Source organism: Agrilus planipennis, unplaced genomic scaffold, assembly GCF_000699045.2.
Source record: "Agrilus planipennis isolate EAB-ADULT unplaced genomic scaffold, Apla_2.0 scaffold7, whole genome shotgun sequence".
Classification (NCBI taxonomy): Eukaryota; Metazoa; Arthropoda; class Insecta; order Coleoptera; family Buprestidae; genus Agrilus; species Agrilus planipennis.
The window spans coordinates 3,433,900-3,448,480 of NW_020439340.1; the positions used below are offsets into that span (position 1 = coordinate 3,433,900).

A 14,581-nucleotide genomic window follows, 5' to 3' on the forward strand; every position below is an offset into this window, starting at 1 on the left:
GGTTAACCTGTCAGATATATTTTATTATTAAAAAAAGACTGCCCCAGTTCTAATTTAGACTAATCTGGTTCTAATGTCAATACCGTATATGAACCCTTTTACGACATGCCCTATTGATACTGATGTGGCCTTATTGATAGATTGATACTTGTCCTTTATATTTACATTTCACTAGAAGGTCAACATAGATAGAGAGTCCTTTTTTTTACATTATTTTAAATAGGGCGAATATATTTTATATTTGGGTTGTTTTATTTTACATATAAATCAGTTTTAACCTAAAAAATTGTCAGCCCATTCTACAATAATAAGTACTTAATTGCTTCATTAAGGGAGAGTGTAATGAGTTTTTAATTTTATTACTTTTTCTTGTTGTCTTTTAAGGTCCGAACGATTACGAATTGAAATGTTCAATTAACAACACTTTGTTGCCACTATCTTGCGATAAAATGTACATTAGTGCCTAATAAAACTCAATAAGGCTTTTAACATACACACATACATACATGCATACATATAACAGGGAAATCATTAACTGCACGAACTAAAATTCCAAAAAAAAATATATAATATTAACATTCCGTTTTCTTATTCTTTTCGAAAAAGAAATTGTTATACACCACACGATTTCTTCCAGTTTTGGATCGGCTATTAGTCGTTTTTCATTGTTATTCCACCTTCGTTTTTGTCAGTAAAAAAGGCTGCTTGAATTATACATACTATACGTATATAATACGTGGTCAAGAACCATATATATAATGTATAAATAATATTATACAATTGCTCTTTGACTACTGGACAAAAGAATGCTTTCCATGGTTAATGTATCGCGTATTGTATCACTTCACTAAACGTGTTGTATTTCAATAATAATATATATATAATTCCTGTATGAGATAATCGTCTAGATCCGGTCTGATGTCTTGTTGTACACTGACAATATACAACAACAATATTTATATAATTTTTTAACCATTAATTTAATAATCATATTTTGTTAAATTCGATGTTAACTTTACAAAATTCAAAAAATTCAAGCAGCCTTTAAATCTTCGTACCCTGAAAGATCATAAATTTTATAGTACATTATGCATAGTATACACGTAATCAATTGAACATACCTAGTTACTTAATGCATTACATTTTCATTGTCTTTCAACAGTTAAACTGCTTTTTATAATTCGAGTTTCATTAAAATGCTTTCAGGGTACGCGTTTGAGTAGATTGATTGTAGGTGCGTCCCGTGGGAAAAAATATGAGGCACTTGTTACTTTTTTGAATTAATTAAACTACAAAATAACTGAGTTCACTACAAAATATCAATGACACTTTGAAGAGCGGCTAAAATTTATTTAGATCGAAATGTAGGACAACAGACGGTTGCAGCGTTTACTGCAGTAAGCGAATTAAGGATAAAAGTCTAGAGCTATAAAAGGAACGCTATTTAGAATGGTTGAACTGGTTCCAAAGAGCATTCCACGTTAAATTCCCTACGTAGATACTGTGATGTTAAAACTACTTTAATTATCCGTTAACCAAGTTATTGCACATCAACGTAATTATCTTTAATTTTGATTGAAATGGTTCGTTGCACTGTACACCTATTATTCGAATTATTATGCAAACTGCTCTTCATTAAAACTGTTTAGGGAAAAATGGGAAAATTAAAAATATTGGGTAATTAGAACGACTGTAAAATTAGTACTTTCGTATATTCATTAAAACGAAAAGCTGAAAATACATTTATTATTATATCATCATTAGAATATTTAAGAATTTCGAAATTTTGAGAATAATTTCAACATTGTATATAACTGGAAACATTTTACAAATTTCCAAACTTTTAAACTTCAAAAAGAACATGTGATATTGAAGTAAAGTTAAAGTTTATAAAGAAATATTAAAATTATTGTTTGAGATGAACAGAAGTTATACAAACAAGAAAGACTTTCAGTAACATCAATTAAAAGATATTGAAATTTTATCAGTTTGTATTTCTACAAAATGCATATCATTCTACGGCATTATATATTTTGATGTTCCCAATCACTTTTCATTTTCCCTATTTTTTCTAAGAATGGGGTAAATAATAGGAAAAAAAGTAACAAGTGTTTTCTTGCGGAACGAAAATCAAGTTGCTACTTCAACCTCTATGAATGAATGGTGTGAAACAAAAAAAAAAGTGTAGTAGGTGGTTCAATAACCTCTCCAGTCGGTGCTAATATTGAATTTCCTTCGTACCTACGCCTGGTACAGGAAGTATCGCTTTTATTGGATAAATTCCCCGATTTAGACGCTTGCTTCTAATGTCGGATGTAGTCGAACTTCGCTAATCTCATAAACAATCCCATTTCTTTTATGCATGAGATGGCAAAAAGTTTCGACAGGTTTGGCAGCGGCGATAAATTTCAATAGAGTCAATATATACACCATTGAAATTCTATGTAGATAAAATTGAAACGATTCTTCTGCCAAATGGCCATTGATTCAGACGGGGTTGAAGTGCAACGTCTTTGTGATTTATTTTATATCTGAGCGAAAAGTAGAAACTACATTTCTCATACGAAAGAAACGTAGTTTCTGCTTTGGCAGTTTAGTCCAAGCCCAGACTGCCTGAATGTTGGGATAGGGTACCCTTGCTTAGCAGACGGGCACATCAAAATTAACAAAATTATTACTTTTACATTATTTCCTCTCCCTCTCTCTAAATTTTCGAAAGCAACAAACAATCACTACTTACGGAAAGAAGTACTTACAAATTATAACATCTACAGGTACGTACCATTTTTATTTTGTTATCTACTTTCTTCTGGATCAGTCCCTACCTCTGCACAGGTGCTTGGGTTAGACTCAGCTGTTCCGTTTTGTCCTTTCCAGATCCGGTTGGACGTATGTCGCCAACTCTTACAATAGAAACAAAAAAAGAATATAAATTTAACAGAAACAAAACTATTAACTTGCTATGTCCAGCACAAGGGTTCCCAGTACCACTTATCAGGTAGGTCTTTTCGCGTTATCAAGAGTCACTTCCTCGCACCTCGCGCCCTATCCCAGCAACTTGAAAATATTTAAGCGTTTCAATTTTTATAGAACCCGTTTCTTCGACAAAACCAAAATTTCCACTCGAAACTAGAAAGGACTACATTTATCCCACCAATTCTAGTTTGAGCTTGTTATGTCCCGCGCAGGGATTTCCTGTACCTTTAGCAAGGTAATTTTTAACGTAGTCCTTCAAAGTAATTTTAGCTTTATTTTTACTCAGAGCCAGTAGGAAATGTAAGGCCCCGTATTAGCAAATATCCCCCGATAGACGACGTAGAGATGGGGTCAAGTGTAACTTTGCATTGTCCAGCTCAAGGATTTCCGGCTCCTTTATTTAGGTAACTTTTTGTAACAGTTTGCGCATGCGTAATAAATTGTTTTATTACCGGGTACCCTGTCTCAAAAATATTTAAGGGTTACATAGTAAATGGGAATGTATCTTGTAAATCTGTAGAGCCAGTTGGGAGCGTCAAGCCACATATTCCGGCTTTCCCGACTAATTATTTCACCAAAACAGGTCACATATTTTCCCTCCAGTGTCCTGGTCAAGCCAGTCCTCCACCTCTTTACAGGTAAAATTGACAGTTGTTTTTAACCTTGTCTTGTTCGATACAATTAAATTTTCAATTCGAATTTCCTTGGTGTAGAACCCGTTGGAAGATTGGGCCCGAAACTCACTTCCGGGGATAAAAGTCGCACAGCTGAAACCAAGTTTAATCACAGCATTACCCTGCTTTGCCCGTATCAGGCCTTTCCGGTACCTTTTTTTAGGTAACTATTAACTATGCTAACAGCAAGGGTAGTTTACCCTATCTGATATTCTCCCCTCCCCTGTTGTAAATTGAGATAGTGCCTATTGAAAATTGTTTCCAGAACCAATTGGCACAGTCATTCCTAAACTTACTTCTGGCGATGAATCTCGATCAATCAAAGCGCGTGTTTTCAAAAACTTGAGTTTGCAGTGCCCAATGCAGGCTTTTCCCGTTCCTATTTACAGGTACGTCTCGTAAATTAAAGGTGAAACATCATTAAAGGTAAGACTTAGGAATGAAACTGCCACAAGCTTTTGCTCGATGTACAGCAAACAATATTTTTTTAGAGCCGGTTGGTAGTGTATCACCTAGATTAACTCCAGGAACTTCGAAAATTCAGACTGTTGAAATCACATCCAAATCTCCTGCTACGTTACATTGTCCTGCTCAGAGTTACCCTGTTGCTATTTTCAGGTAATTATTTCTGCAGGATTTGTCTAAGAAAGGGTGCCCTGGGTTACTATTTATTTAATGCCTTATACCTTTCGATTTCTATAGAGCCTGTTGGTTTGGTAAAACCCAAGTTCCCAACCCTCGATAAAAGTCGTTGGTTCGAGTCGGCAGTTGATAAAAACGTGACGCTTCTTTGTCAAGCTCAAGCTTATCCTGTGCCCTTAATAAGGTAATCAACCCGGTTGTTATAATAGGTTTACCTATCCCACCATCAGCGGCTACCTTTTTAAGGTTTTCTTTTTACTGATTTAATTATTCCTTGCAATAGAACCCGTTGGTTTGAGAGCTCCTCATCTGTCTTATGACGTTAAAAGTACGACCATTGAAAAACGAACTGGCAGTGGCTTTTCTCTTCTCTGTCAGGCTCAAGGAAACCCTATGCCATTATTCAGGTAGTTTTCCCCCTTTTTTAAATATTTTTTGGGTGGTATTTGTTAGTTTTTGTTCAATTTGTGTAGAACCCATCGGTACTAGAGCTCCAACTTCTTTTGTCGATTCGAAGTTTAAGTATATGGAGAGGAAGTCGGGTTCAGGTTTTGCGATTTTGTGCCAATCTCAGGGGTTCCCTGTCCCTCTGTTCAGGTAATGTTCATTTTGCTGTTATTGTTTTCTTATTCCAAGAACCTGTCGGTGTCAAGGCCCCTGTTTTTCAAACGGACAATCTTATAAACGCTTTCGCGAGGAACGTTGGACAAAGTTTCGCCCTACTCTGCCAAGCACAGGGTTTGCCGGTTCCTAGATTCCTGTAAGTTTTGGTACTTTTACCTACTAGTCGTTAATTTTTTTCTAAACGGTAACAGAACCCGTTGGGAGTGAAGCTCCTAAATTTTCTAACGATATGAAGAGCATGGGTTATCAACGGAATCGAGGACAAAGTTTTGCTTTGTTATGTCCAGCTCAAGCCATGCCAATTCCCATTTTTAGGTAATTTAAAATTGTTTAGAGCTCATACGATTTTACTTATCTTTTCTATCCCAATATTCAGAATATTTTTGTGTAAAAGAATTGAACAATTCCCTTATTGTAGAACCCATAGGAAGCAAAGGTCCTAGCTTTCCTTCTGCTTCAAAAACATCATCTTACGAAATGAAAAGTGGTACAAGCTTTTCTCTGCTGTGCCCTGCACAAGGTTTGCCTGTCCCGTTGTTCAGGTACTAGTCTTTTCTAACTTTTATTGTACATTTGTTTCTTTCTAAATCTCCAGAACCTGTAGGATCCAAGCCTCCCACTTTTTCATCAGATTCCCGAATTTTTTCGGCTGTAAAGCACTTTGGCCAGAGTTTTAGTCTCTTATGTCCAGCTCAAGCATTGCCTGTACCCGTTTTCAAGTAAGTAAAGAAAAAATACTACATATAAAAGCAACGCAAAAGGGAACGCCTATCTTAACATTTGTACTTCAATAACATCGGACAATTGGACATTTAAATTTTCTTATTTTTCGCCTAGAACCTGTTGGATATAAACCACCAACATTTTCTAATGATGCTACAAGTGTTTCGTACACTTTTACTAGACATATGGGACAAAGCTTTGCATTACTTTGCCAAGCTCAGGCATATCCTTCACCTATTTTTAAGTGAGTAATCATATTCTTTATTAGCTCGGTTTTGAAAGCATCCAACTATCCCAAACATTCAAATGCCTGGCTTTTTTTTGACGTGACAACGTCTTATAATTCGATGGAGCCGGCTGCGCGCACGAAAAAACATGACGCATGCGGCGTTACCTCGCTCTGAGGCGTTCCATTTAACGCTTGAAGTGCAAGCGAGAGCGCGGAACGAGCAACAAAGAGGCACAATCGGCTTCCGCGTTCGGCAGCGTTCGACATCTGTCTCTCTCCTACTTGAGTGAGCGATGCGTCCGCTTGGACAGCTGCCATACAATAATATATTTCCATTTACCTCCTTCTCTATATCCATACAAAATATCTATCAACCAAATAAAATTAAAATTTTCTTTTGAAAAATGAAACCATTCCATCAGTATTTTCTTATGACGTTGTCACGTTCAATTATCGTCAGTAAACCGACTTTACAGACAACCGATTTTTTTTTAAATTAATATCAAAAGTAGACCATCTGTTTACCTATGTTAGAACCCATTGGATTTAAACCTCCCACATTTGCTACGGACTCCAAAAGTTTCACTTACGAAAGACGTTCAGGCCAAAGTTTTGCACTCATGTGTCCCGCTCAGGCTTTGCCCGTTCCCATGTTCAGGTAAGAGGTTATTAGAGTAGTTAGGGATTTAGTAAATATGTCAGAAAAATTTTATTCACAAATCAGAACCAGTCGGATATAAAGCACCGGCATTTTCAAACGATGCCACAAGTATTTCATACACGAGAGGTGTCAGACAAGGATTTGCTTTGCTGTGTCAGGCTCAAGCATATCCTTCGCCAAGATTCAGGTAAGTCCAACTGCTTCCTAATACGTTTTCCTTCGTTGGCGCGCAAGTCTGGGCTTAATTCGTATTTTTTTCTCGGGTTCACGGTTTTTCTTTCGTTTCTTCTAGAACCCACCAATAATCTGGCTCCGAAAGCTGTAGACAGAAAAATCGGCTTTACAAATATCGTCAATGAAATTAACGATTCCGTGGTGTTACTGTGCCCGGTTGTGGGGTACCCCGTGCCTATGTTTAGGTAGGGGCTGTTTATTTTTATTTATGTCACGTTTACGAGTTAAAAATGTTATTGTAGAACCCGCAAGTAGAATACCTCCGAAAACTAGTGGTCAAAAATATGACGGGGGTAAAATGTATTTCCAATCGTTAAACAAAACCGTTGCCTTTACCTGCGAAGTTGTCGGCTACCCTGTCCCTTTGTACAGGTGCGAAATATTTAATTTTTTTGCATGTATTTTGGCAGCTTTTAGTCAATTTTGGAATCTTTTATGCTATTTTCAGAACCAACAAATAACTTAGCCCCAAAAGCAGTAGATCAAAAGATAAGATTTACACTGATCGAAACATCATTCGGTGACGTAGGGGTTTTAATGTGCCCGGTCGTGGCTTACCCTGTTCCCCTATTTAGGTATGTACATGTACATATTTAGGCATTTTTGGGCTTGAGACGTCATGGTATCGATCAATATCCTAAAAGGATAATTTTCTTTGCAGAGCCCACAAATAATTTAGCGCCAAAAGCTATCGATCAAAAAATAAGTCTGACAAGAATTATTACAAGTAGCGCAAATACTGCAGTTTTGATGTGCCCTGTCGTGGGTTACCCCGTTCCACTATTTAGGTTGGCAGTCTTTTTCGTTGCTATTTTTTTTTTAAATTGTACTTCGGTTCTTTTGACAATTTCAGAGCCCACTAATAATGTTCCCCCAAAAAAACTTAGTGCTGAATTCGTGGGTTGGAAAATGTTGAACGTTTTGCAAACCGAAACAGCTTGGTTAACCTGTCAGGTTACGGGGTATCCTGTACCTCGTTTTATGTGAGTCGTTACGTAATAGTTGTCTATTTCTCTCTTTATCTCTCTGGTCTCTCGTTATCGTATAGGACATCCTGTAATTAATTTTTTAAACAAAATTGTTAGTTGTAATGTTATTGTTGGTTTATAGAACCTACAAGTAATGTGGCACCTAAAAAAGACGGTGAACAGTACAAGGGTTGGAAAGATGTTTACGTTCCGTTTTTAGAAACCGCTTGGCTTCAGTGCCAGGTTACAGGATTTCCTATACCTCGATATAGGTATGTAAGTCAGATTTATTTACAAGTTGAGGGTCAGGTATGGAGATTTTTAAATGTTTTCAAAGGGCTAAGGACAATAAGCACAGTGAATCGGTCCCAGAGGTATATCCGGATTATTTTTTGAGGGTATATTGGTACTAATGAGTATGATAAACATAACAACTAAAAAAGATTCTCACTATTCTATAACATTTACAACTATAATATATTTATTATAGTTTATATTTTGTTTGATAAGGAACTAACCTGCAGTGACCCTTTCTGTTATAATTGACACATTACTAGTTATTATTACAAATAATTACGTCAGAATTTCGTTTATTTATACATCAAAAAATTATCCGCTAATAAATTCTCTTAAATATTTATAAAATTGAAAATAATTTTCGCTTGGATAATCACTTATTTGATTTCAAATATGATTAATCATATAATGGTAATCACAAAACTCTATTGATTTCAATATATGCCCTTACACACACATTTTCAGTACAAAATCACCCTTCGAAATGCACAAGTACATGATCTAAGGTAGGTGGTTATTAGCTGCTTTGATTGCCCTGTTACTCTTCCTTGAAGTTATGTAGTTGTTGCATGAGTAACCAGCATAGGGATTCTGTATAGCTCTTTTTGTACTCGCTTTAGGTGTCTGTTACTTTTCTTTTCAACTGATAACGCTTGATTGAACATGACTCATTGTCAGTTACTCAGCTTTTTCTCCTTTCAATTTTAATGTTGAATACAGAATCCTAACTGCTGGTTCTTTTCAGAACCTACCAACAAAATTCCTCCCAAGATTGTGGGTGAAAAGATACCATGGAGAATAGCGACATTTCCGGAAAAGTCAATCGTATCGATTTTATGTCTCGTTGTGGGATACCCTTATCCTGTTTTCAGGTGAGTGCCTATTTTGGAAACAAAATTTTGGTACTTACTCCACGTTTTACTTTATCCCAACAACTGTACGTCATCGCCATCGTTCGTTTGAAATTAAACCTAGTTGTGAATGTGTCTTTAATAGCTATAGACAGCTATAGGTAGGTCCGTATTTCTTTGTTATAGAACCTACAGGTCGTACAGGGCCTAAAATTTCAGGAGATGGCTTAAATAAACTCGTAGGCAATAGTCATTCTAGCATCGTTCTTTTATGCGACGCCCAGGCGTTTCCTCCTCCATTAAAAAGGTAAGAACGAGTCCGAATGTTTAGGCTTTCAAAAAACTTCTACTTGTTGTTGTACTTCTCAAACGCTGGGCTTGGACTTTACCTCTGTTTAATTAGTAGGTATCCATTTGTACCTTTTCAGAACCCACTGGATCGGTTGGTCCCCAATTAAGTAGAAAAACGATCGATGTAGTGCGAATTGATAGTGGACAAGTTGTTGTTGCTTTTTGTCCCGCTCAGGCGTACCCTGTTCCACTCGTGAGGTAATAAATTCCGGTCGAAAACAATTACCCGATCCCAATGTTTTTTCATCGTGCTATAACATTCAATACGTATTGAGAAAATAATGGGGAGGTTTTTCTGAACGCGTTCTCCATTGTTACAGATGGTACAAGTTCGTCGATGGTACCACTCGTAAACAACCAGTCCAACTAGACGATAGGGTAAAACAGGTCGCCGGTACTCTGATCATTCGCGAAGCTAAAGTCGAAGATTCGGGAAAATATCTATGCGTGGTAAATAATTCTGTGGGGGGTGAGAGTGTTGAAACAGTTTTAACGGTAACGGCCCCTTTGAAAGCTTCTGTAGAACCCCAAGTACAAACAGTCGATTTTGGAAGACCGGCAGTCTTTACCTGTCATTTCGAAGGCAATCCCATAAAGACCATCAACTGGCTTAAAGACGGAAAACCTTTAGACCATCATGACGCTATTCTACGAATTGAATCGGTCCGGAAAGAAGATAAGGGAATGTATCAGTGCTTCATACGAAATGACCAAGAAAGTGCCGAGGCAACGGCAGAATTGAAACTTGGGGGTCGATTCGAACCACCCCTAATTCGACACTCGTTTAGCGACGAAATCCTCCAACCTGGTCAAACTGTTTTCTTGCAATGTATCGCGTCCGGCAATCCCACCCCCGAAATCACTTGGGAACTTGACGGAAGACGCCTTTCTAACAGCGACAGATACCAAATAGGGCAATACGTTACCGTTAACGGGGATGTTGTTTCGAACATGAATATCAGCAATATACATACCAATGACGGGGGTTTGTACAAATGTGTGGCCAGTAGCAAAGTTGGATCTACCGAACATCGGGCCAGAATCAATGTTTATGGTCTCCCATACGTAAGGTCTATGGAAAAGCAAGCGATTGTCGCAGGAGGGACTTTGATAGTTCATTGCCCCTATGCCGGACATCCTGTTGACAGCATCACCTGGGAAAGGGGTAAGAGACGGATGGTTACAAAAATTGAGAAGAATACGTCTAATTTCTGTCGTTTATTATAGATAGCAGAGTTCTTCCAATCATTAGAAAACAGAAGGTCTTCCCCAATGGTACGTTGATTATTGAAAATGTCGAACGGGCTTCCGATCAAGCTTCCTACACCTGCGTGGTGAAGAACTCTCAAGGATATAGTGCTAGAGGATCTGTAGAAGTTCAAGTCATGGGTAAGTCGTCTTATTGTTTTTTTTCTTCTTAAATATAAAAAAGATATGCAAAAATTACAAAAAATCTTAAAGTGCTTTTATAGACGAAATTTTACATATAATGTAAAATACACAATTCACTATTATCTTTACGTTTTTGATGGAAATATTTAATATTCAACAATTTTTTATTGCAAATCTTTTTTATTGTTTATAATTTTTTTTGTATTGGGCCAACACGTCGTACTATAAAATTGTCTTTTAAAATACAGAATCCAAAGGATTTACTTTAAACATTATTTTGTTTATAACAATTTAAGGACTGATAAAAAGTGTTGGAAATTTGTAAGAAATTACTACTTGAAGATTACAGAAATAATAAAGTTAATTGAATTAATAATTATTTAATAGCGAAATGCACAAGTACATGATCNAAAGAAGTACAATCAATTACCAAATTTAGGTATTTACTTAATTATTTAGTTTCCTATATTAATTTGCAGAAAATCAATCGAATTTATTGTTAAGTGTTTTTTCACGCGAATAAATATAAATATTATTTATTGATAGGATAAAAAAATAAGAATAATAAAATCAAAAATTTACATTATTTTTTATGTTGGCCCAGTACTTAGGTACTATTGTGTATTTGTATTTCAGCTATGCATATTTTAAAGTAAATACATGTGCGTTATATTTCGACAAATATTTTAATCGATAAAGACCGAGGATGCAAGGTAAGCAACGATAGCATTTACCAACGATCAAATGGTACACATATTTCTTGTCGTATTATTATTAATCGTGTTTAAAAGAAACCAAAAACCCTGAGGAGTGTTAAATCTCTTGCAGTGCTACCGATAATAAGTCCCCTGACGACATTTAACGAATCTTTGTACGTTGGGGAGTCGGTCACGATTTTTTGTTACGTAACCAAAGGCGACAGACCCTTGAAAATAATGTGGTACCACAATGGCAATCACATATCCCATCACAGGAACGGCGTGTCCGTTTCCCGATTCAGTACCCATTCTAGTATTTTAAGCATTAGTTCGGTCGAACCGATCCATAGCGGAAACTACACCTGCGTAGCCCAGAATGAGGCGGGTAAAGCCCAATCGACAACCACAATTCACGTATATGGTACCCGTTTATATACCTACCACTGGGTACCGACCAGTACCAGATAGATACATTCATACATGTCTCTATTTAATAATGTAAATTTTTGTTCAGTTAAAGTTTAAACTTTTTATTTCGTCCCCTATAACCATACACCAACCGCATACCATATTATGCACCTATGTACAGTAGAATCCGCTTATAATGACATCGAAGGGAAATGACAAACACGTCATACCAAGCGGGCGTCATACAAAGCATAGTCTTAGAAAATAAACGACTTTATTTTGTGGTTAGTTATTTAGTTTAATAGAAAGAAAAATTACAAATTGTGTATATTTATTAACAGAAAAAGAAAAAGAACGATGAATTGTAATATCAATATACATAAGAAGGGTCAAAAAAATGAGCGAGAATGTTATTATTAATCATTTGGGTCACTATAGCCGGATATGATTTCATTAGAATCAGTCATAATAAACGATATGTCATTTTAAACGGAGTCATTGTATCCAAACCTTCCTATAGGGAATTTAATATGAAAACCAAACTAAACACTGTATTTGTCTTTTAATGATTATGAATAATCTTTTATATGGATTTTTGCTTGGGAACAAGCAAATTATTGATATAAGATTACGGAGTGTGCAAATAATAATTTTTGCAGTTCTAAGAAATACTAAAATTAACGATATCAGCATCATATTCTGACTAAAAAAAGCACTACAATAATATCGTGGGTCTACACGTGGAGAACGATTTATCGCTAAATCTTTTCGATAAAAATTAGGATTCCAGGAATTAAAAGTTGATAAAAGAGTGTACCTATTGTAACACCGACGGTGAATTTTCTGTGTTTTCAGGGTCGACAAACAATGTTACCACACCATACCTGTACTAGTGATGTGTTTTCTGTACTTAAAGAAAAAACGAATATTAAACAACCATTCTAACCATATGATAATTTTCATAGTTTTTGGATGATCGCTGCGTCTACTGTTAACATTTTGCCGACGTTTCAGTTTTCATTAGCAGGGTAAGAAGCTTTCTAAACCTAAATAAGAAAACATTCTAGTTTAGATGAATCAACTAAAAACAACAAATGAGATTATGATAAGATTTCATTTGCCAATCTTGTGCAGTTGGAGAAATTAAAATATCTTTATGTATCTAACGATAAGGGATATATTATTAAGAAAGGCGCAATGCCCATTTTAACGTTGTATATTGCGAAAACTGCTGCTTCAAAAGATAGGTAACCACATTTAACTTCTACGAGTCGTAATTGAACAGATTTATAAGATCATGCTCTTCAACAGCAATACTTGTTGCTCCCATATATTATCACCACTACACACGACATACTTTATTCACACACAGATGCTTGTTTATAACCCTTCGTATACACAAAATCGTGTTCTATTTCTCGGGTAAGCAAAAAAATCATACTTTCACAAACTCAAAGTGATCTATATTTACTACTCACAATCAGTACAATTTTATATGCAAAAGATAACCGAGAGGTTTTGGATTTTTCTCAGTATTGTCCTTATCATTAACAACTCTGAGTTTTTGAGACTATAGCTCGCTTATTTGAATTCCAATTTTAATTTTATTTAAACCACCCAAAAGAGCGTATTTTAGTGCATACGGTAGGTATCCGTACTGACAGTGACATGATATAATCTGGAACTATGCCAAAAAACTTCTCGAGTATGTTAATTTTTATCGAGTTTATTAAAATTTAATTTACAACGCTGTGGTTCGCTTATAATTCCAGATGAAACCTGTTGAAAGTATTAAAAAAGAAAACCAGATTTCAATCAGAATGAAACCCTAATTAAAGGCGTTTTTTTTGACTGATTTTTTTTCAATTTGAAAAACATTAGAACTACAAAAACAGTCCATATCGGTGCAAAGGCGAATAAAATTTCTAGACGAGTTTATCGATTTCGTAAAGAATGATCCTGAAGCCTACCTTTGTCTGTCTTTACTGCACCAAAGCTCCATAATCTGTAATTATGAAATAGCTGTGGGCTTAAAAGCGTGTTAGTAAATAGGAGAGTAGTTCTTCTATTTCATATGTCATACCGGAAGTCTTCTGCGAGCGTCTTTTATGAACGGGAATAATCACCCATAAATTATCACCTGATAATCGTTCTGAACAATTTCCGTGACTTATAACAGAAAAGATTTAAACACTGCAGTGTTAATGAGCATTTATTCTAATCATTACTTCACTAGTTAGACTCGATCTATATGAAGACTTAGACGTTAAGTAAGACAGGGTTATTATGAATATTCACAAAGAAACATTAGAAACGACGCTAGATATTAATTCTCATTTAATAATAAAGATAATAAGGATGGTGAACAGTGACGGTTTACAAAATTATATTGCTTTTAAAATCGACTGTACCGCTTGAAAAAACTCCATGATTACTAATCGATACCATTTTTCGATAATCTAAAAATACGCCAAAAATATACGATAATTTCCCCGCTATTAGTAAGTTGTAAAACCGTAAATATCCACTATTATCCAGTTTGCGTTCAACGCAATTTTAATTTCATTTTCTCTCTTTAATTAATGATAATCACGCCACAGAATAACTGAACCGCTTCCTTCTTTTAAACGTGTAATTACACGAACGTATGTACATTCAGAACATCGTCGAAACAACAAGAGTTACCGTAAAGAAGAATGTTCATGAACGGATAGATAAGAGACCGCTTGATGTTCAGTTGACACGCTGTGTCCACTACCCGACTTAATCGCATAATAACCAGAAAATCAGGCAATGAAGATCACCGCAGATGCGAAACTGTGACGACGATTTAACTTCCGGCTGACAACATTT

The 14,581-nt window shown here is 35.8% G+C and overlaps 1 protein-coding gene across 50 annotated transcripts in view; it reads left to right on the forward strand.

Moving 5' to 3' along the window:
- Positions 1-14,581, forward strand: part of LOC108737663 (Down syndrome cell adhesion molecule-like protein Dscam2) — a 69,300-nt gene that overhangs the window by 20,251 nt on the left and 34,468 nt on the right. For 21 of the 50 annotated variants that reach the window (XM_025978664.1, XM_025978655.1, XM_025978654.1 and 18 more), the window contains exons 6-8: positions 7,006-7,135; positions 9,551-10,395; positions 10,458-10,619. In XM_025978664.1, the coding sequence (XP_025834449.1) occupies positions 7,006-7,135; positions 9,551-10,395; positions 10,458-10,619 (1,137 nt within the window). Of the gene's footprint in view, positions 1-3,090; positions 3,212-3,262; positions 3,381-3,689; positions 3,814-3,915; positions 4,040-4,141; positions 4,269-4,352; positions 4,477-5,334; positions 5,459-5,511; positions 5,636-5,753; positions 5,884-6,402; positions 6,527-7,005; positions 7,136-7,873; positions 8,004-9,307; positions 9,429-9,550; positions 10,396-10,457; positions 10,620-14,581 lie in introns of all 50 variants that reach the window. The other 29 variants (XM_025978679.1, XM_025978681.1, XM_025978684.1 and 26 more) reach the window with 12 other exon arrangements.